Genomic DNA, 19,801 nt, shown 5'->3' with positions numbered 1-19,801 from the left:
TTAAATGCTGAAAGTTTACGTCAATCAACCACGAGCTTTGGACAGCCTGATAATAAGCTTAATAACACGTGAAGGAGATAAAATAAATAATATAAATTAAAGACATACTAACATTACTTTGAAACGTATAAGAAATATGAAGATTTAACCGTCCAAAACCCCAATAGTTTGCTTTGCGCCCCATCTTTTTAGCCAATTCGACAGTGCCTGGCACGAAGGTACGAAAAGTTCAAAGTGACTTACCCATCCAAATACACATCGAAAGCCCCCTCTCCCTCTCACTGCCTTAGAACTCCGTTTGCTAATCCTCTGTACGAAGACCGAAAGTCTGGTTGCGCAGGTTCGGATCCGGTCCGCTGGTGAATGGAGGCTATTAGAAAGCAAGCCACCAAGCTCCGAGAACAGGTCGCTAGGCAACAACAGGTTCTCCTCTCTCTCTCTCTCTCTCTCTCTCAAACCCTATTTGATTTTTATGGCCAAAATCTTGGACCAGATCCTCTACTATTTCCACGTTTCCGTTCAATAGAATTAGATCCGTTTTGATGCTAAAAATATGAATAGTTTTCTTTCTCATTGACTTGATTTTCCTCCAAACTCTATTTTTTTATCAGTTTAGACATTGTTTTAGTGAAATTATTTATAATTTTGGATTCTTTTGGAATGTGGCAATAACCCAATAGCTAGCCCCGCTGATATTTGGTTGATTTATCTGATTTGGCCATATCTGTACGAAAATAACGATTATTGGATCTACCAAATCGTATTTTGAATTCGGAAGTGACATCGAAAAGACGAAACCCACCAAATCTAGAACTTTTTCATAATCACATAAGCCGCCATTGCCGCTGATCGATGCAGGAGAAGTAATCTTTTAATTGCAAAGAAGGAGCTGGTGGAAACTTTTTTTTTCTTCCAGCTGTAATCAGCACAATGTTTGGGGACACGAAATGAAACCTGTTGTTTATGCGGGAGTTTGATTTGATAAATAAAAATAAAGGTTTTATTGGAAGGATGAAGAGAAAGATTATTAAATTAGTTAAGTTAATCTTCATGTCTTGATGTTGTTATAAGTCAGGGCATGAAGTTATTGGCTCCTCTTTGGTGATAAACTTATTGCGTGTTTCTATGGGTGGTGAATGGGGATATTTCTTTTTGCATAGCAGCCCAAGGAACAATTCTACGGGCCATGTAGAAAAAGGAGCTATTGCTGCAAATAATGATACTGTTTTGTTTGCCATTAAATTTCCCTATCATGTTTGTTGATGTCTGTCCCTTTTTTCTTTATAAGTAAAAGCAATTACATTACAAGTGCAAGGGTCCAATCCAAGTATGCATAATGTATGCAAGAAAAAACACCCAAAAAATATCAATAATAATGAAACAAGCACAAAGTTCTACAAAATCAAAACATTCGTGAGTGTTTTTTTTTTTTTTAATGAAAAGGAGGGCAACACCTCCATTTATTAATAAAAACCCTCTCTCAGGTGGAGGAAATTCGTGAGGGCATTAGAAACATCTGTTGATTTATGTCATTACCTATAGTGAGCCTCATTTATCATGATAGGGTTGTCCATAAGATGATATAGAAAACACAATGGTGCACAATTCCATGAGATATTCAGGCACACACTTGAAATGGAAATAGGGAACGAGATTTTGTAGGGTTCCAAGGATAGCCCTAGACACATCTAAAGTTGTACTTCAAAGAGATTAGTCAATGTTACAATTAGAGTATGATGGAATCATTATAACCCACAATTCCCTCTCCCTCTTAGGCAATGTGAGATCCCATTATAATATTCTAGATTGAGTACAAGAGGATTGTTAATGGGTGATCTCACATTGTCTTAGAGGAAGAAGCTCTTGCAGTTTATAATGATTCCAAAACGATCTACTTATTAAAAAATTTCTTTAGGGCCTCCAATGGTAACATTGGCTAGTACTCTTGGAGTATAAGCTCATGTATGGCTTGGGCTTTCCTTAGGTTGCTATAGATTTGATTGTGGGTTTGATTTTGGCTTGCAAGAAAATTAACTTGCATTTTATGGTTTCTCATTGCATGTTGTATATATGTGCATTTTAGTCATTTCAGGTAATCTAGGCAAGCTTTTCATGCTTTTGTTCAGTTCTTGTAGACTTCTTTCTTTCACATCTACTAAGCGCAATCACTTCTTCTCCACTCCTACCCATAATAATGGGGTGGACCCCAGATTGTGGGTTAAAGACTCACTAAGGGTTCGCTTGGTTCCTTAACTTCATTCAGCTCAGCTGAGTTCGGTTTAGATTTAGATCTTTTCTAATATCTGAACACCCAACTTTCAAATCACTAAACTCATCTCAACTCAAAACCTCTTTACATGTGGAACCTGCAACCTTTTTCAGCTTAACACCTCTTTACACGTGGGACCCACAACCTTTGTCAACTTTCCATAAATATATCTAAACTCATTTTAATATCCAAACATATCTTAGGTGGATCCCACAAAACTCACTTCATTATCTCAACTCACTACTATTTATAGAGAATTCAACTCAGCTTAACATCCAAACGCAGCCTAAGTGTGTGCATAACTTACTAATCAAATAAGGAAGAAAATAAAAAGGTTCGCTAGAGTACTTTGACTTTGATCATGGATTTGATGCTTCACTTCATTTGTTCTATCTTTTTGCTCACTGCTTCACATATATATATATATATATATATATATATATTTTAGAATGCATGCCTTAATTATTTTGTGTTCTTAATTTATCCTTTAGTTTCTATAATTTTATTTATTCTTATTTGATGTTAACATGTGTGTTAATTGTTAATTACATTGAGGTCTATTTTAGGCTGTCCTCAAGCAGTTTGGGGCTGGGGGATATGGAGGTTCTGACAGCTTAGTTACTGATGAGGCAGAACTTCAGCAGCATCAAAAACTTGAAAAGCTTTACATATCAACACGTGCTGGCAAGGTTTGTGTTGTCCTCCCCTGGCCTATCTTTATTCTTTTGTTCATTAGGCGTTTATGCTAAAAACTCCTGTTTTCTTCCTTGGCTTACAAAGATTCACCATTTAATTTTCAGCATTATCAAAGGGATATTGTTCGTGGTGTTGAAGGATATATTGTCACCGGTTCCAAACAAGTTGAAATAGGTGAGTTGGTGAAAGCTTTGATGCCAATTTCTTTAAACAGAGTTTGATATATGAGGACTGAACATGGATATGCTGTCTACCACATCTTGTTTGTAGGAACAAAGTTTTCAGAGGATAGCAGGAAATATGGTGCTGAAAATACATGTACCAGTGGTAGTACATTATCAAGAGCTGCACTAAATTATGGGCGTGCTCGTGCTCAAATGGAGAAGGAACGTGGAAATCTGTTGAAAGCTCTGGGTACACAGGTTTGACCAAGATTTTAATGCACCAGAAAATGACATTCACTAAATTGAGGTTGCATGAGCATTATATTTTTCCTATACCTCTCAAATTCATGGCAGAAGTTCTTCTCATGAACTGCTACGTTTAATGAGATTGTGTGGCATGGATAATATTCTTGCAATTTTTACTCTTTTTACATATATTCCTTTTTTTAAGTAACTCTTGATTTCCATAGATGTCCTTGGGGTTCATTTTATTTGTATACAACAGAGTCGTGCTTGTTTTGGATGAACAAGTAGCGGTCTGACTGTTAGTTGTATAATCCCAAGTGCTCCAGCATTTTGCTGAGTTAGTTCGTGAAGAGTGCAACTGGATGCAACCTATGAACATGAGAAATTTCAAGAGGGCCCAAAGGGGGCAAAGAGTGAGGTAGAGAGAGGGGGATGGGGGAAGCTAAAATTGACGGTATGATCTAGTCTTTCAGGCAGTGTCTTGAACTGGGTCTTTCAAATATCAAAGGGTACTTACAAGCATTACAAATGGTAGATGTTAAGTTGGCAGCAGAAACCAAGTGATTTGTCTAGTCCATAGTCTTCTCTTAAATAATTGTCCTGAACATGACATTTTTTTTTGGTTCTTCACTCCGAGTTTATATTACCTTATCTGAGCTTAATAATTGTTGGAAGGCTTATTTTAGGTTTTGATTACTTTAAATATAATTCTTATGATTTCAGATTCTAGATATACCTCACTTTTCTCCTATATAATTGCCATTTTGATATTGTTGGTATTTTGTTGAATGTTTTGATTATTAGGTTGCAGAGCCATTACGAGCAATGGTAATGGGAGCTCCATTGGAGGATGCTCGACATCTTGCACAGCGTTATGATAGAATGCGACAAGAAGCTGAGGCTCAGGTATTACTAAATATGGCATCTTGCTGTGGTTTGGTTATTGGGAATTTGGAGCTATTGACATGATAAGTTCACTAGAGCTGTTAGTTTTCCTCATACAAGCCAGTAAAACACTTTCTGTTTAACCTAGACAGGCTATTGAAGTTTTGAAACGCCAAGCAAAAGTGAGAGAAACACCAGGCAATAGTGAAAGTGTTATGAAACTGGAAGCTGCTGAAGCAAAACTACAAGATCTGAAGTCAAACATGGCAATATTAGGGAAGGAAGCTGCTGCATCAATGGCTGCTGTTGAAACTCAACAACAGAGGTTAACTCTCCAGCGACTTATTGCTATGGTAGTGAAAGTTCCTGTCCAATTTCTTTTACAGGTTTAATCACTCCATATACTTTAGGACATCAGATTTGAAAAATTTCCCGTCTTTTTTCCTTCTATGTTGTGAAGGTTGAAGCAGAACGCACTTATCATCAGAGAGTACTTCAGATACTCGATCAGCTCGAAGGCGAGGTATCCCATCATGTCACGATGTCCTCAACCATTATGCTATTTACTATTGCAGCCGAGTTTACCATAAGATGACTTCAATAGTTTTCTGTATCAATTTGTGATTTTTTACTGTCAACTATATTTTATCAATAGATGATTTCTGAACGACAACGGATTGAAGCAGCTCCTAGTCCTAGTATGGATAATTCCATGCCTCCACCTCCGTCATATGAAGAAGTCAATGGCATATATGCTTCTCAGAGCAATAATGGAACAACGGACTCCCTGTACTTTTTAGGGGAGGTTAGTAAAATATATCTCATTCCTGCCTGTGACTTTGGCTGATGAATAATAAAACTGAATTATTTTTAATTTATTTCTCTTGAGAAAATAAACCAAGATAAAGTATCAAAGATTTTTTTTTTTAGGTGAAGAGCATATATGTTTAATTGATTCTACTGATAAAAAAAAGATATATGTTTGATTGATTCTATGTATTTACGTGTCTGTGAGTATGTGTATCTTAAGATTCTTTGCATTTTCTGTATTATTAATATATATTAAAAATTATAAAAATACTAATTTATAGAAATAGGTTCCTTTTTAAGTACAATGCAAAATTTCGTTTGGATAATGAAAAAAAATGCAGGTGGTTGATTCCTGCCTATTCTTGAATTAAACTACTCGCATGCACTCCCTTTAAGTTCCCAAAATTGAAATTTATATTGAAAGAGATTTTTTTTATCTCATGCTACATATGGTTTTGGAAATATTGAGTAATACTTGGTTGAATATGGAAGATGGTAGATATATACACTGGTGTTCTTTGATTGTTTATCAAGGCAAGCTTTGGTTCAGTTAATGATGCATGCATCTCTTAGAAACACGCAGTTCTAAGGTAAAAACCAAACCCAGTTAGTTCACGGAAATAATACTGGGTCTCACTGGTTAGTCAAAAACCCTGATGGGTCTTAAGGGTTTGTCTGGATTTTGACCACATCTGATCTGATATTTAAACTATTCAAGTAGCAGGCTGAGCTTAATAACACTAGTAGTTACCAACGTGCCTTTTTATTGTATGTGCTGACATTCTCTTGCAGGTGGTGCATCCGTATCAAGGTGAATCTGACGTGGAGCTCAATTTGTCAGTTGGGGACTATGTTGTTGTCCGAAAGGTTACATCCTTATAATCTAACTCTATTCTTCTTTCTTTTTTTATTTTTTCCTTTTTTATATGTTGGCTGGTAAACGTCCTATGTTTTATGATTAGAACCAAGTTGGTGAATGCAAATCTGATCACAACCAATTTGAATAGGGACCAATCTACTAACTTGGTAGATGATTAAGATATTTTCTGGAATAATTTATTCTAACACTGTATTTTGAGATGATTAATGATAGTTTTCTTTGACAACTATAAATTAGAATATAATTGATAAATAACGATATTTGAGTTAGTTTTTGTTTGGTGGTTATAAAAATGTTGACTGGGCCTGCTTATTACATGTTCTGCCAAAACCATATTTATAGATTGCATATCTGCACTTTCATTGGAAAGGATTGTTTGACGTCCATCGTAAATCCTTCTTTCCTTATGTGCTGCAAGTGCAGTGTTCTGTATTTTGCTGAATCCAGTCCAAGCATAACGATCATGTGCTGTCCTATTGACAGGTGTCAAACAATGGGTGGGCCGAGGGGGAATGCAAAGGAAAAGCAGGTTGGTTTCCATTTGGATACATTGAAAGAAGGGAGCGTGTTCTTGCAAGCAAGGTGGCTGAAGTGTTTTGAACATGTGTTCAGTTGGCTTCTTTAGCCGAAGGATTTTGTACGTGTGTATGTTTTGCTCCAGCCTCCAAGGTGGAACAGATCTTGTGTTCTTGCAAATAGAAGAACTTCTATTGTTACATATCTCGATGTGAAATAGATGCTGTCTGAACCTTCCTCCCTTACACCCCCCCCCCCCCCCCCCCCCCCCCCCCCCCCCCCCCCCCCCCCCCCCCCCCCCCCCCTCTCTTCCAGGGGGTCTCTTTATTGATATAAAAGCATTTCCCTCTTTCTTTGTTTGTTAGTACTTCTTGTCTTGCTGATGACGAGTGAAGTAATCTTTTCATTCTATATTTTGTTTTATACTTCACCTTGTTGGACTATCCCTCCAATTGTAATCAAGATTTGAGTTTAAATCTTATATCATATGTAGCGGCTAGCCTTGTTATGATTTCATTGAACTTGTGGTTTTACTTTTTATTTATTTATTTAATAAATATCTAGAATAGTTTGAAAATATATAATATTCCAACAACAGAATTTGGGTTGTGGAGAGAAGATCTAAACATCGTAGCACCTACCACATGGTCGGCTGTTTTCTTGAACTGGCAAAATTGATCATGCTCGATTCGTGGATTTGAAAAACTTTCTTTACGTTTCCTGCTTCTTCAAGAGAGGTTCTAGTTCAGTTTCGTTTCCGCCATTGTCATGGCTGTCAATGCGTCGTGGAACTGTGAACTACATATAAATTTCAATGAAATGGGGAACGACGTTACTTGGGTTTGGAGAATTGGACTCGTCACAGTCAACTTAATTCAATTTTTTGGTTGTACTTTTGCATGTGACGTGTTTCGTATTGCTTCTCTATTCCCATTTTGGTCCACTAAATATTGGAAGATCTCTTTTTCTGAAATTGTGGAGCTGCAAAATATGAAAAGTGGAGACATCGCATTTGAGGGTGAAAATAAACAATTGTCCAATGCTCTATTTGGTCGTCAGGACACTGAATGAGAAAATCCTGATTCCAGTAACCTCTCATGACAGAATCGAGTGAACGTAATAACATTTCTTGTGTTGCTTTAAAAAGCTTCAAAATCATTGCTCAATCCCACATATTTGTCTCAAAAAAAGTGGAAAGAGGAACTCATTTGATGTCTTAACGAGTCAAGAGTTGCCAACAGGAAAAGAGTTTCCTCCAAGAGGTTGGAAACTACATATTTGGCATCTTTATGGTGGGTATACATACAACCTTCGGGACAATAAAAAAGCATTTAAATATTTAATACAAACATAAATGGAACAAAGCATGCACTTGATAGCCAGCCATGCCGGCAGGAAACTCGAGAAGTTCTGCATTAACAAAAAACAAGAAAAATGAGAGCAGTGGAAAATAATGGACTTCTTTTAATTGTCAACTAAATCATCAATTTTACCATTAGTGGAACTTCAATTATTTGGTCGTTTGGCAGAGAGGAGATATGCAAAAATGATGGAGAATATAATGAACAGCATAACAACCTGCATTTTAGGTCAAAAGATTATCATTCCATGTCTTAAATAACATTTATCTTTTGGGAGGAGGAGAGGGTATTCAAAACAAAGATAGATAATCATCAAGTTTTGGAAACAAGATTAGCTTGATAAATAAGCAAATACTTACAAGAGTCGGATTTAATCTAGGCTCGCTCCTGATGACGTAAGATTTTCTGATGAAATCCATAAATCTTTATCAGATTTAAATAATTAAACAACAGCAACAATAACATTAACGAAGCATTTATGAAGCTCATATAAGACAACTAGGAACCATGACAACCTTTTGTTAAGGACTCCAGAATTCCTGCAGGTTTTCTGTATCGCATCCAGCCTGCTCAACGTTTTTGTTGCATTAGGGTCATTCTTGTTGACCTACAGCAGTTCATAGTGCACTATTAGTCACACTCAGGAAAATGCAGTAAGAAACACTGAGGAGTTGAAGCTTGGTTTTACAAATCCTCATCATATTTAGTGGTATAGTAAGTAGACAGATCAAAACATTCGATGTGGTTTACGAAAAGAAGTGTCGGATATGAAAGAAGATTCCAATAAATGAGCTGAAGAATATTTAGTTGCAAGCAAACATATCTGGTTAATTATTAAGAAAAGCACTGTACCTTTGACTTCAGCATACAAGAAAAATCAAAGAAAGCACCATATACATCAGCCATCGTTTTTGTTTGGTAGATGACTTTGGCAGTAAGACCTATACAACATAACCGCATATGTTGATTAAAGTTTTAGTTGTCTGACATGCCATGAGATTCAGACGTAAGGAATGCCCATAAATAATTAACTTACCACGCCTCATTTTAACTACACCTCTGAAGACTTCAATGTTGTTGTAGCACAACGCCAGTGTTCCAATGGCCATGATCTGGCAAATGTAGCAAGTCATATTCCACAGAAACATTTCATAATTATTAAGAGTTTTTAAACACGAAACAAATCTAAAGACACATACACCATAAATCAGGTACTGTTTGGATTTTGTACCATATTCAGATCAGAGTAAAGATATATAAAATGAAAAACATATAGCTTGCAAGTTATGTGTGCATAAATACCTACATCCATACCTATATGTCAAATTAGCAGACACCAGAAAATAATAGTTGAGTTGGTTGATTATTACTCTTTTTAAAAAACGATACTAAAAAAGCCAGAGTTTGTTGAGAAGAATTCCATGCCTGGGGGATAGCACAAAATCGGAATATCGAGAGATCACGTAAGGCAGCCATGTATTTCAAGCAATCTTCCACATGTATCAAAGCATTGGTGACCATGTCATTCAAACATTGCACTGCCTTTTCAGAGTTTTCCTCATATTTCAAGTCCTGGATTGAAAAGATGAAAAAAGATGAAAAACTGTCAATGAGAAAATGAAAAACCCAATAAAATGAGAGTGAAATACAAAATTTCAAGGCATTTTCATATTCCTACCCAAAATTCGTTTACATCATGAGAAGGCAAAAAGAGACTGATAAGTATAAAATTGAGAAGAAGCATGGACAAGAGGTGCACCTCAAGTTTGTTAACGTATTTACTCCAGATCTGGCGAGGCCAAAACATGCGAGACTTTGGTATCTCATTAATATCCTCCAGATAATCTCGTATTATGTTTGTTTTCTGTGATTATAGAACAATCCTTATCAAATTTCCAAGCAAAAGGATCTAGAGTGAAAATGCTTTAGCTGTTTCAAATATCAACGCATTACCTGAAGAAATAAACCCATTGAATTCGAAAGATGATCTGGAGCCAAATCTTCTGACCCAGAGGCATGGAAAAGCTTGGACAGACCTAGTCCAACAAGTCCTGCTACATAGTGGCAATATTCATCATAGTCATCAATTGACTCTACCTGCAGAATGAGGAAAAATGTATATGTGTCACATAAACTACATATAATCTTGCTACATGGAGGACATTTATCCGCCAGATGTCAGAATAAATTCTAGATTGGGTTTCACATAACAAGAAACTGACATAGTGGATAAGCCCTACCTTAGTGAAGGAGAGTGGGCATCATTATTATACTAAGACTAGGCCCCGTTTGGATTTAGAGATGAGTTGAGATGGTTTTAGATGAGTTGAATAAAATATTGTTAGAATATTATTTTTAATATTATTATTGTTTTGGGATTTAAAAAAGTTGAATTGCTTATTATATTTTGTGTGGGAATTTGGAAAAGTTAGATAAGTTGAGATGAGTTTCAAATCCAAACGGGGCTGATTAGCACCTGCTCTTAGTAACTTGTAGCTTAATGATTCGAGCCGGGGCATCTCAGAAGAAGGTACAGTTGATATTCTCCTAGTCCTTCTTCTTCTTTTATTTGGAAGGGGGTGGTATATCCAACATACACACAAAATCAAAGTCTGATATAAAGCTTTGTTGGGTTGAGCTAAGTCGTGCCTTTAGGCAGGTCATAATAATGGCAGAATGTTTTTGTCATAAGTTCCATTAGTTCCACCAGCCAACCATTTTCAACTTAGCCTCACTTATGAAAGTGACATAAACTCTAAAACAAATATGAAAATCTCAAGCAGCTGTTAACCCTTTTCCAAAACGAGCATGAATAACAAACCTCCTTGCATATAAATTTTGCCATTCCTGCACCCATTCTTTGGGTAATATCTTCAATTGCCTCCTGATAACTGCAGAATTGAAACAAGTTTTATGAGTTATATACTAAAAGAATGTTAAGCAAGAACTCGTATAACATAGGTGACATACGCACAGATATTGTAAATATTTAAACAATTTAGTATACCTGATAGATATTAACTCATGTTAATTATTCATTATACACAGACTAAGGGAACAATCATACAAAAGGGCCAGCACAACATGGACCATAGTTACAGCGTGCCACATTGACTTATTGGGGTACATTCAGTGATAGAGTGGAATTGCCAGGGTAACATGCAGATCGTGTATGCCATGTTACAAACTACCTAAAAGAAATAAGAGACAAGCTCTATCTTATAATCAGGTCGAAAGTCGTAAAAGGGGGCCAATGATACAGATTATAATCAAGTCATGGATAGAAAAGCTGTAACAGGAATTATTAAAAACAAAAGCAACATTCTCATACCCACAGAAATAATTTCAGTATTCATAGAGGAAGAAGTAACCTCTTTCCAAGCTCAAGAAAAGCAGTTGATACATGATGAAATTCGTCCATGAGAACTTTGTACTCCTTTGTACCACCTTTAAATGGAAGAAAAGAAGAAAAATCAGTGGACAGACATCTTTTGCATGTTAATAATGGATAAGTAACATACAAGCATACCTAAAAAAACATGGCTTCGGATTTTTTATAGAATAAATATGGAGCTTTTATCTTGTAATAGACAAAATGATTGACATGAGAAAGCTCAAGTTCTTAGTTTACAAGCCTAACATGAAGTTGAGATCGGGAATTTGACACATAATTAAGATTCAGAAAAGATAGCACATGAAAAGCAACTAAAGAATCTCAATCACAAACACGAGAACTTGCAAATATATGTGTACACGTAACACACACCACAAACACAAAGAGGTTAACAGCAATAGAACTGAAGATAAAAAAATGGGGTCTGCAAAAAACTATAGCTTGAATCACCCACTTAATAATGCTACCTGCAAACACTGAAAGCAATTACTGAAGGGATTATGTGATAACCATGGTGTTAAAACATTTACCAAATTGGACATCTTTTCAATGACAGAATGAAATGGATGATAAGTTCTTCAGCATATAGAATCTAGGAAAAATAAAAGGGAGAATGGTCGCAAGATTTCAAACAACTCACATGCAAAATGCCACTCACGATCATATATGTGACGATGAAAAGCTATCAGGATAGGCACTTTAACATCTGTTTGTATGCTTGTATCATCCTCTGTAAACAAACCATCAAGGAAAAGTTGATCAGTTGGGAGGATCAATAATAATACATAACACTGAAAGTTGGTAAAACCAGAATGATGCAGGAAACCAGTAATCCATAAGATCTGAAATTAATGCCAAATCAAAACCAACAGTTTTTTTTATTGCTTATATACATAACATTATATTTTTATTGTAATTAATGATAATGAATTTTGTTAAAAAAGTGCAAAAGAGTGCCACCCAAGTACCTGGAAGTATACATAGGAGGACACAAATCTTAGGGAAAGAGAACAAGAGTTTAGAAAATCTACAATAGAAGAATCTAGAAGTGCCGTGGACAGTTGACCGTTCGTACAAAGATTTAAGCATAAGAATTTTTAGCTCCAGTAGCATTTTCTCACAGTCTTCAAAATTGCGGGCACTATGTTCGTTCCAAATACACCGCATTACGCACATCAGAGCCATCTTCCATAAAAGTACTTAAGAATCTAAAGCAGAATACTATGAAAATTGTATCGGTTTGCCAGAGTGAGTAGCTATTAAACATATGCAGCCTTCAGATTCTAAAGTTAGAACTTGGCTAAGCAGATCATGTATAAATCCAATTTAAAAATTCACCAACATCTCGAACAAATTCTGATAGAGAGTAGAGCATTAAAATCGGTAAATGCAAACCCACGAGGCTCCAGCTCATTAAGAAGAAGTTGTATTCTTCACAACTACTTGACAGATACCGAGGTATTATGTAGAAGATGCAAGTGCCCGAATGGTAGCCTCCAGCACTACACCGTCAACCCAACCATGAGTTTAAATATTCATTCACAATCTAATGTTACCAAACAGAAAATAACTAGGGCTACCTGCATCTAGATGAAGCGTGATCTCTTAAAAAATCAAGGTTTCATAAAAGGGCGCATCAAGCTTGCATTTTACACAAAGCATGATGCTAACAATTTGATATAGTTCTTAAATTAAGTTTCTCGGACAAAATATTAATTAAGAGAAATCATATGAAAAATCTAAGGTTATAGATAATAGGAACAAACCAACAGTATCAAGGGCTCGAAGAACCAGATAGAATATGCATACCTGCAAAACGACAAAAGGTATAACTGAGACATAAAATGTGATGTATTTCTAGAAAGTAATATAAAAGGCAATCTAACTAGAAGATAGCAAATCCGAAATCCATGAAAATCCCATCCAAATCATTCAAAATTCCCAATAATGTGCATTAATTTCTTGAGCAAGAACATCGCGCCTGAGATTGCAATCCCGACACCCAAATTCAAACATGCACAACGTGACCGACAGAATAAAAAAGAAAAAGAGGATCGAAACCAGATTCAATCAAGATTATCAACAATAAGCGAGACACATCAGACATGAATTGGGGAAAGGGGGGGGGGGGGGGCTTACGGCGTTGCGAAGTTCGGGGGTGAGCTGCTGAATAACGAGAGCGAAGCTGCGAGAGACCTTGTGGAGCATGGTGTAGCAGAAAGCCCAGTGTGGCTCCGGAGGGATCTGCTTCTCAGCATGCCTGGACGCCATTTTCAGCTTCAGCAGCGGGTAAAAGTCATCGGGGTTTTTCAGAACCGCACCCAAGCTCCCCATTCTTTTTCGCTAAATCGGATTTCGTTTCGTTTCCGGAAACAGTCGCGATTCCGAAAGAAGAGCGAAATAAAAAACTACGGAAACTCGCAAAGGAAGACGCGTACACCCGCTGTGTGTTGCGGTAGCAGCCTTTTTGTAGGTGCGGACAATGCAGTTTCGCCGGGTCTCTTATGGCGTCCGAGAAGAGAGAGAGACGCGCGCGCACAGTTGTGAACTTGTGAGTGTAAAGTCGTTGAATTGGATTCGTACGTATTAAAAACAAAAAGAGCGACTTCACATTATAGAGATGGCGTTAAGTTAACTTAAGAATATAATTTTATTTAATAGTTAGCAAATTCTTTTTTTTTTTTAATTTTATTCTTATGAAACTAATTAATTTATTTTATTCATCATCTATAAATTACATATTTATTATAGAAAAAGGAAAAAAAAATTAAGAGATGTGGTATATAGTGTGTGAAATGTTAAGTAGAATTATTCTTAAAAAAAATACACCATTTCAACCATTTCTTTAGAATATTTTTAATGGATAACACACCTAAATACAAATCAATGAAGATCTCTCATAATTAGAGCACTCTCAATGTATCCTTTATAATATATTCTTCTTTAAAATATAAAGAAATGTTCTCAAAAGTGTAATCTATTAGATCTTCTATTTTAAAGATAGTTTTACATTCTGTTACAATAAACTTCTAGATGTAGAGAATACTGTTCATTATTGTAAACATTTTTAATTAATTTATATTCCCTTCTCTTTCTAAGTTTTCCGTTTTTTCAACTCTCTTTATTCATATCATATAATTATTGAGAATGAATATTCTCATAATATATTTTGAGAATATTTTCATTATATAATTTTTTTTAATTTTTTGAATTAATTTATATTTTGATTTAACCTATAAATTTAGATTAATTTAAAATATAACATGATTATATGACATTATATATGAAGAGATATTGTAAATATTAAAATATATGAGAATATCATTAATAGTTAGAGAAAATATTTGAAATAAATAAAAAAATTAAAATATTTAAATAATATAAAGAAAAAATATATAAATTGATGTGTAATATATTGTCAAATTTAATATATAAAATAAAAAAATAAAATTTGAAAATATATTTTAAAAGATGGAATAAAAAATCTATTGTAAGTGCTCTTAATAAGCTGCCCGATAAAAGACTAATGCATGGTGGCATGCCACTGTCCATTCACGACGAAAATTGGTGCTCTTTTTTATTTTATTCAAGGGCCTTTTGAGTTTTGACGGTGATGGGGGTGTGAAAACAGGGAGATGGATAAACACTAGCTGGCAAGCGTGGACTTTTTCAAGCATTAACCTCGTTTCTAACGAGAGTTTGAAATAATGAGGTTGCGTATGGACGTCGACAGGAAATGAAAAATATAAAAGAAATATGAGAAGTGATGGGTGTATTTATAATTTTTTATATAATATTTATTTTATCAGTTTTTTTTTTTTAATTTTAATTTCAGATTTTATAAACTCAACGTATGAATAACTGACATCAATACATATTGTTATGTAAATATAAATAATATTTTCTATGAAATTACAAGGTTGCGCTCTTGTATTTTTTCTTTTTTTGTGATAATGCTTTCAAATTACTCGATAAAAAGGAAAGGGATGGACGGTGGATTGAGTTTTCTTTTAAATTGGGCCGAAAGACTTTCTTCAATTCATTTATATTTTTTAGTAAGAAAACTTTTTCTTATAATATATTTTATTTCCTTCTGATTGAGTTCTAAGACTTTCACACTCCCAAACAAAGAAAAAATAAAAACACGACTATTTTAACTTTCATTTTTAAATGAAGAGGCCCCAAGACTTTGTAGTGATTTTTATTATGAATGTATAAATACTGTATAATTATTTTAAAAAAATAAAAAAATATAAAATTTATATAAAAAAATTTAATTTTTTAATAATAAAATTTATTCTTTTTTAAAATAACTGTATAATACTAACACTCTATCATAACATCTGACATTACTCATTTTACTAACGTGTGAAACCAAAATTACTTGCGCCGGTCAAAATGATGCAGGAGACCCATTCTTACCTGAAAGCGATACGAGAGAGAGAGAGAGAGAGAGAGAGTCTATTCCAAAAGTAGGTAAAATAAGACTTAAGATAGCATTGAGGTAGGCTGCCACGTTGACAAATTTATTTATAAGTTTGATTACTCCTTTGATGTCAGACTCTCAGTTCATTTATGCGCTGTCCTTTTGTTCTGACTCGGAGTAATTACAATAATTAAGAATCTCTTTTTCATTTAAACTCTCTTTGAAATTGGGTAGGTATGGTATTTGGAAAGAATAATTTCATTTTATCTTTTTATTTTGACTCTTCGTTTATTTAATTTTTTTTCTTTTATTTATTGATTAAGAAATGACTATTAATTAGTGTATTGGTATATATATATATATGTATATATATTTTTAAAATGTTTAAATATGTTAAAAAATATATATAAAAAAAAATATATATATAAAATTTGTATTAGTGAGCACGCCTAGCAATCAAAGCTGGGTGGCACACTTTTTGCACTATCCATTTGCAAATAGACAGTACTAACGGGCCGCCCAGCGGTTACCGCTGGCATACTACTAGTCTATTTTTTTTCTTTTTATTTTTTAATATCCTTAATTATTAAGAAACAATAAAAATAAAAATACACAACTTCACTAATAGTCATTTTTTTAACCATTACCTAAAATAATAAAATAATTGAGCAATAAGTTGAGGTGCTCCACTAGTATTTTCCTTTTCAAATTGAGTAAGGCCCGGTTTAGATAGTGAGAATATTTTATATTATCTCATTATTACAAATTTTTCAAATTTCTATATAAAATATAATAAATAATTTAACTTTTCAAATTTTAAAACAATAATAATATTAAAAAATATATTCTAATAATATCTTATTCAAATTTTAACTTTTATCTCAATTCATCTCATCTCAATTCACTATCCAAACCATACCTAAGTCTATAGCTTCATTTAATCATACTTATTACTTACTTTGGGATATTCGTTGGCTTGATTACTGTAATTTCAACGTGGACGTGGTGCCCATTCAAGTCTATATTAAAAATAAAGTTTCAAAAATTATTTTTATAGTTAAATCACACTATGTATCTTAAAAATAACTTACTCTTTTTAATTTTTAATTAAACATTTTACTCCTTGTGGACCTGTGGTTATAATTTAAGAAAAAAAAAACATAAAACTACATAAAAAGAAAACTTCAAAATATTAAAAATCTAGAGAAATCTTGATCAACCCGGTCAAACAATAATACCTAACAAATTATTTTTTAATAACTTAAAATCTTATCATCTCTAAATGGAAAATCTTTAATTATTTGTCGAACATGGTCCATAATTTTCTAATTCTTAAAGGATGTAAAGTTTAAAAATGCAATCTTATTCGAAATTTCATAATAAGCCGGATGTTTACGTAACAATTTATTATAACTAGCGGCCCTCTTGAGAATTATAAAGAATTATCTAAGAACCAATAAAAACAAATTGAGGAATCCTTGAAGAAAAAAAAAATATATATTACAAATGCATGTATATTCAACACACATTATGTATTGATTAGCATGATAAAACGTGGGGGAAAACTAATTGGTTGGTCTATGGGCATTGTTTTAAGATATTACAACATAAAATGACTAACCAAGAGCTTGATGGCTTGATGTCATATGATTCGATCCTTCAAATAAAAAATATAGATTTGAAACTCCCCACTCCTTTTATAGAAAAAAGAAAAAAAACATGTAGTGACTAGTCAATAAATTAATCAGCCCCAACTTGTAAAATGCTTGATACGTAGGGATTAGGAAAAAAAAAAGTATTTATAAGAGAGTAGTGCTACTCGGGCGGCATAGTAGTACCGCTCATTTTGACCGCTAGTTCAAAATTTTGTTTTTATTTTTTTTCAATTTTCTTATTCATATTTTTTTATCATTTTAAAATATTTTTAAAAAATATAAAAAAAATTAATACACTAATAGTCACTTCTTTAATTATTAAGTAAAAAAAATATATGAAATGTAAAAATAAATGGACAAAAAAACATTTTTTTTATAAGATTCAAGTCCAAGTTTCCAACCACTCCCTTGGTATTTAAATTTAAATGGTATTAAAATTTAAATAACAATGGGAGAACCTCCCATCGGATCAACCAGGCTGTGGTCAGCACTCTCAAAAACAATTAAACGAAAACTGTATATAGTACTGCTCTTTCATTAAAGAAATTCTATTTGCGTTGAGGTTGACCATCATTGTAGCCTTTTAGCAAAGTATAACACCAAGCTTCATGCCCATATTTCAGGGGCACCAAATTTTTGAGGATTTCAACGATCGAACTATAATAATTTATTTATGTTCATAAACTCTCTTTGAAATTGGGTAGATATGTTATTTACAAAGAATAATCTTATTATGGAATCTAATTTTGTCTCTTTATTTTGACGGTTTATATATTATTATTTTTTTAATTTTTTTAGTTTATTTATTGATTAAAGAAGTAATTATTTGTGCATTAGTGTATTTTTTTTTAAAAAATATTTAAATATGTTAAAAAATGTAAAGAAAAAAAGAAAAATAAAATAAAAAGTGAAATTTGTACAAATAGGCACGACCAACAATGACACACTAGCACTACCTATTTGCAAATGGACAGTGCTAGTCGGCCACCTAGCGGTTACCACTTGCGTACTGCTAGTCTATTTTTTTCCTTTTTATTTTCATTTTTTTAATAATTTTTTAAAATTCTTAATCATTAAGGAAAAAAAAAAAATATATATATATATATACAATTTCACTAATAATAATTTCCTTAACCATTATTTAAAAAAATTAAAAATTAAAAATTAAAATTTAAATAATTGAGCGGTAACTTTGAGGGACTTCATTAGTATTTTCTTTTGCAAATTGAGTAAGGCCCCGTTTAGATAGTGAGAGTGTTTCATCTCATTATTACAACTTTCTCAAATTTCTACATAAAATATAATATTCAACATTTTCAAATTTCAAAACAATAATAATATTAAAAAAGAAAATTCTAATAATATTTTATTTAACTTTTAATTTTTATCTCGATTCATTTTTATCTCAACTCACTATCCAAACCACACGGGAGTGGTTGGATCTAAATACTTTAATCCTTTTTTTTCCTTGAATCCCTACGTATCAAGCTTTTTACAAGTTGGGGCTGATTAATTTATGGATTAGTCACTAAGTACATGCTTCTTTTTTTTTAATAAAATGGATGAGGAACCCAGATTTTTTATTTGAAGAATCGGATCATATACCATCAGGCCAGCAGACTCTTGGCTAGTCACTATATGTTGTAATAACTTAAAACAATGCCCATAGACCATCCAATTAGTTTTCCCCCACGTTTTATTATGCTAATCAATCCATAATGTGTGTTGTATATACATGCATTTGTAAAATATATATATTTTTTTTCTTTCAAGAATTCCTCAATTTGTTTTTATTGGTTCTTAGTTAATTCTTTATAATTCTCACGAGGGCCGCTACTTACAATAAATTGTTGCGTAAACATCCGGCTTATTATGAAATTTCGAATAAGATTGCATTTTTAAACTTTACATCCTTTAAGAATTAGAAAATGATGGACCATGTTCGACAAATAATTAAAGATTTTCCATTTAAAGATGATAAGATTTTAAGTTGTAAACTTTTCAAGATAATAATATCATCACTTTTTAGTTATAAAAAAAATAATTTGTTAGGTATTATTATTGTTTGACCGGGTTGGTCAAGATTTCTCTAGATTTTTAATATTTTTAAGTTTTCTCTTTATGTAGTTTTAATAAAAATTAAAAATTAAATTTTCTCTTAAGTTTTCCACATGAAATAAAATGTTTAATTAAAAATTAAATAGAGTAAGTTAATTTTAAGGTACATAGAGTGATTTAACTATAAAAATAATTTTTTAAACTTTATTTTTAATATAGACTTGAATGGGCACCACGTCCACGTTGAAATTATAGTAATCAAGGCAATGAATATCCCAAAGTAGGTAATAAGTACGATTAAATGGAGCTATAGACTTGGTATTAAAGTATTTAGCTTGACAATGGGAGAACCTCCCATCGGATCAACCAGTCAGTGGTCAGCACTCTCAAAATCAAATTATTTCATTGAGGTTGACCATCATTGTAGCCTTTTCGCAAAGT

At 33.2% G+C, this 19,801-nt stretch overlaps 2 protein-coding genes across 2 annotated transcripts; one reads left to right on the top strand and one right to left on the bottom strand.

Moving 5' to 3' along the window:
* The first annotated feature begins 141 nt into the window (after positions 1–141).
* On the top strand, positions 142–6,724 carry LOC121254710 (SH3 domain-containing protein 2-like). Its single transcript, XM_041154848.1, has 10 exons — positions 142–423; positions 2,836–2,958; positions 3,070–3,139; positions 3,236–3,387; positions 4,180–4,281; positions 4,413–4,613; positions 4,721–4,783; positions 4,916–5,065; positions 5,863–5,937; positions 6,434–6,724. The coding sequence occupies exons 1-10, from the start codon at positions 364–366 to the stop codon at positions 6,548–6,550; spliced, it is 1,113 nt and encodes a 370-aa protein (XP_041010782.1). The 5' UTR covers positions 142–363; the 3' UTR covers positions 6,551–6,724.
* An 853-nt stretch (positions 6,725–7,577) lies between these two features.
* Positions 7,578–13,795, bottom strand: LOC121254708 (squalene synthase). Its single transcript, XM_041154847.1, has 14 exons — positions 13,361–13,795; positions 12,988–13,030; positions 11,862–11,951; positions 11,199–11,274; positions 10,649–10,718; positions 9,781–9,924; positions 9,587–9,691; positions 9,253–9,399; positions 8,864–8,939; positions 8,680–8,768; positions 8,343–8,434; positions 8,187–8,232; positions 7,960–8,044; positions 7,578–7,876 (listed from the first exon to the last, which is right to left on the bottom strand). The coding sequence occupies exons 1-13, from the start codon at positions 13,553–13,555 to the stop codon at positions 7,973–7,975; spliced, it is 1,245 nt and encodes a 414-aa protein (XP_041010781.1). The 5' UTR covers positions 13,556–13,795; the 3' UTR covers positions 7,578–7,876; positions 7,960–7,972.
* Between the last annotated feature and the right edge of the window lie 6,006 nt (positions 13,796–19,801).

The sequence above is a fragment of the Juglans microcarpa x Juglans regia genome, chromosome 3D (genome assembly GCF_004785595.1).
Source record: "Juglans microcarpa x Juglans regia isolate MS1-56 chromosome 3D, Jm3101_v1.0, whole genome shotgun sequence".
Lineage (NCBI taxonomy): Eukaryota > Viridiplantae > Streptophyta > Magnoliopsida > Fagales > Juglandaceae > Juglans > Juglans microcarpa x Juglans regia.
This window is presented reverse-complemented; position numbering and strand designations above follow the sequence as displayed.

What these genes read in the sequence shown, in the direction of transcription:
- LOC121254710 (XM_041154848.1), top strand. Translation starts at nt 364, where the DNA reads ATGGAGGCTATTAGAAAGCAAGCCACCAAGCTCCGAGAACAGGTCGCT. An exon ending in TATCAACACGTGCTGGCAAG is followed by an intron (nt 2,959 to 3,069) that starts GTTTGTGTTGTC and finishes TTTAATTTTCAG; the next exon opens with CATTATCAAAGGGATATTGT. An exon ending in ACTATGTTGTTGTCCGAAAG is followed by an intron (nt 5,938 to 6,433) that starts GTTACATCCTTA and finishes TCCTATTGACAG; the next exon opens with GTGTCAAACAATGGGTGGGC.
- LOC121254708 (XM_041154847.1), bottom strand. Translation starts at nt 13,555, where the DNA reads ATGGGGAGCTTGGGTGCGGTTCTGAAAAACCCCGATGACTTTTACCCG. An exon ending in CAAAATTTATATGCAAGGAG is followed by an intron (nt 9,925 to 10,648) that starts GTTTGTTATTCA and finishes CTCATTCTGCAG; the next exon opens with GTAGAGTCAATTGATGACTA. An exon ending in TCTGGAGTCCTTAACAAAAG is followed by an intron (nt 8,233 to 8,342) that starts GTTGTCATGGTT and finishes GGATTTCATCAG; the next exon opens with AAAATCTTACGTCATCAGGA.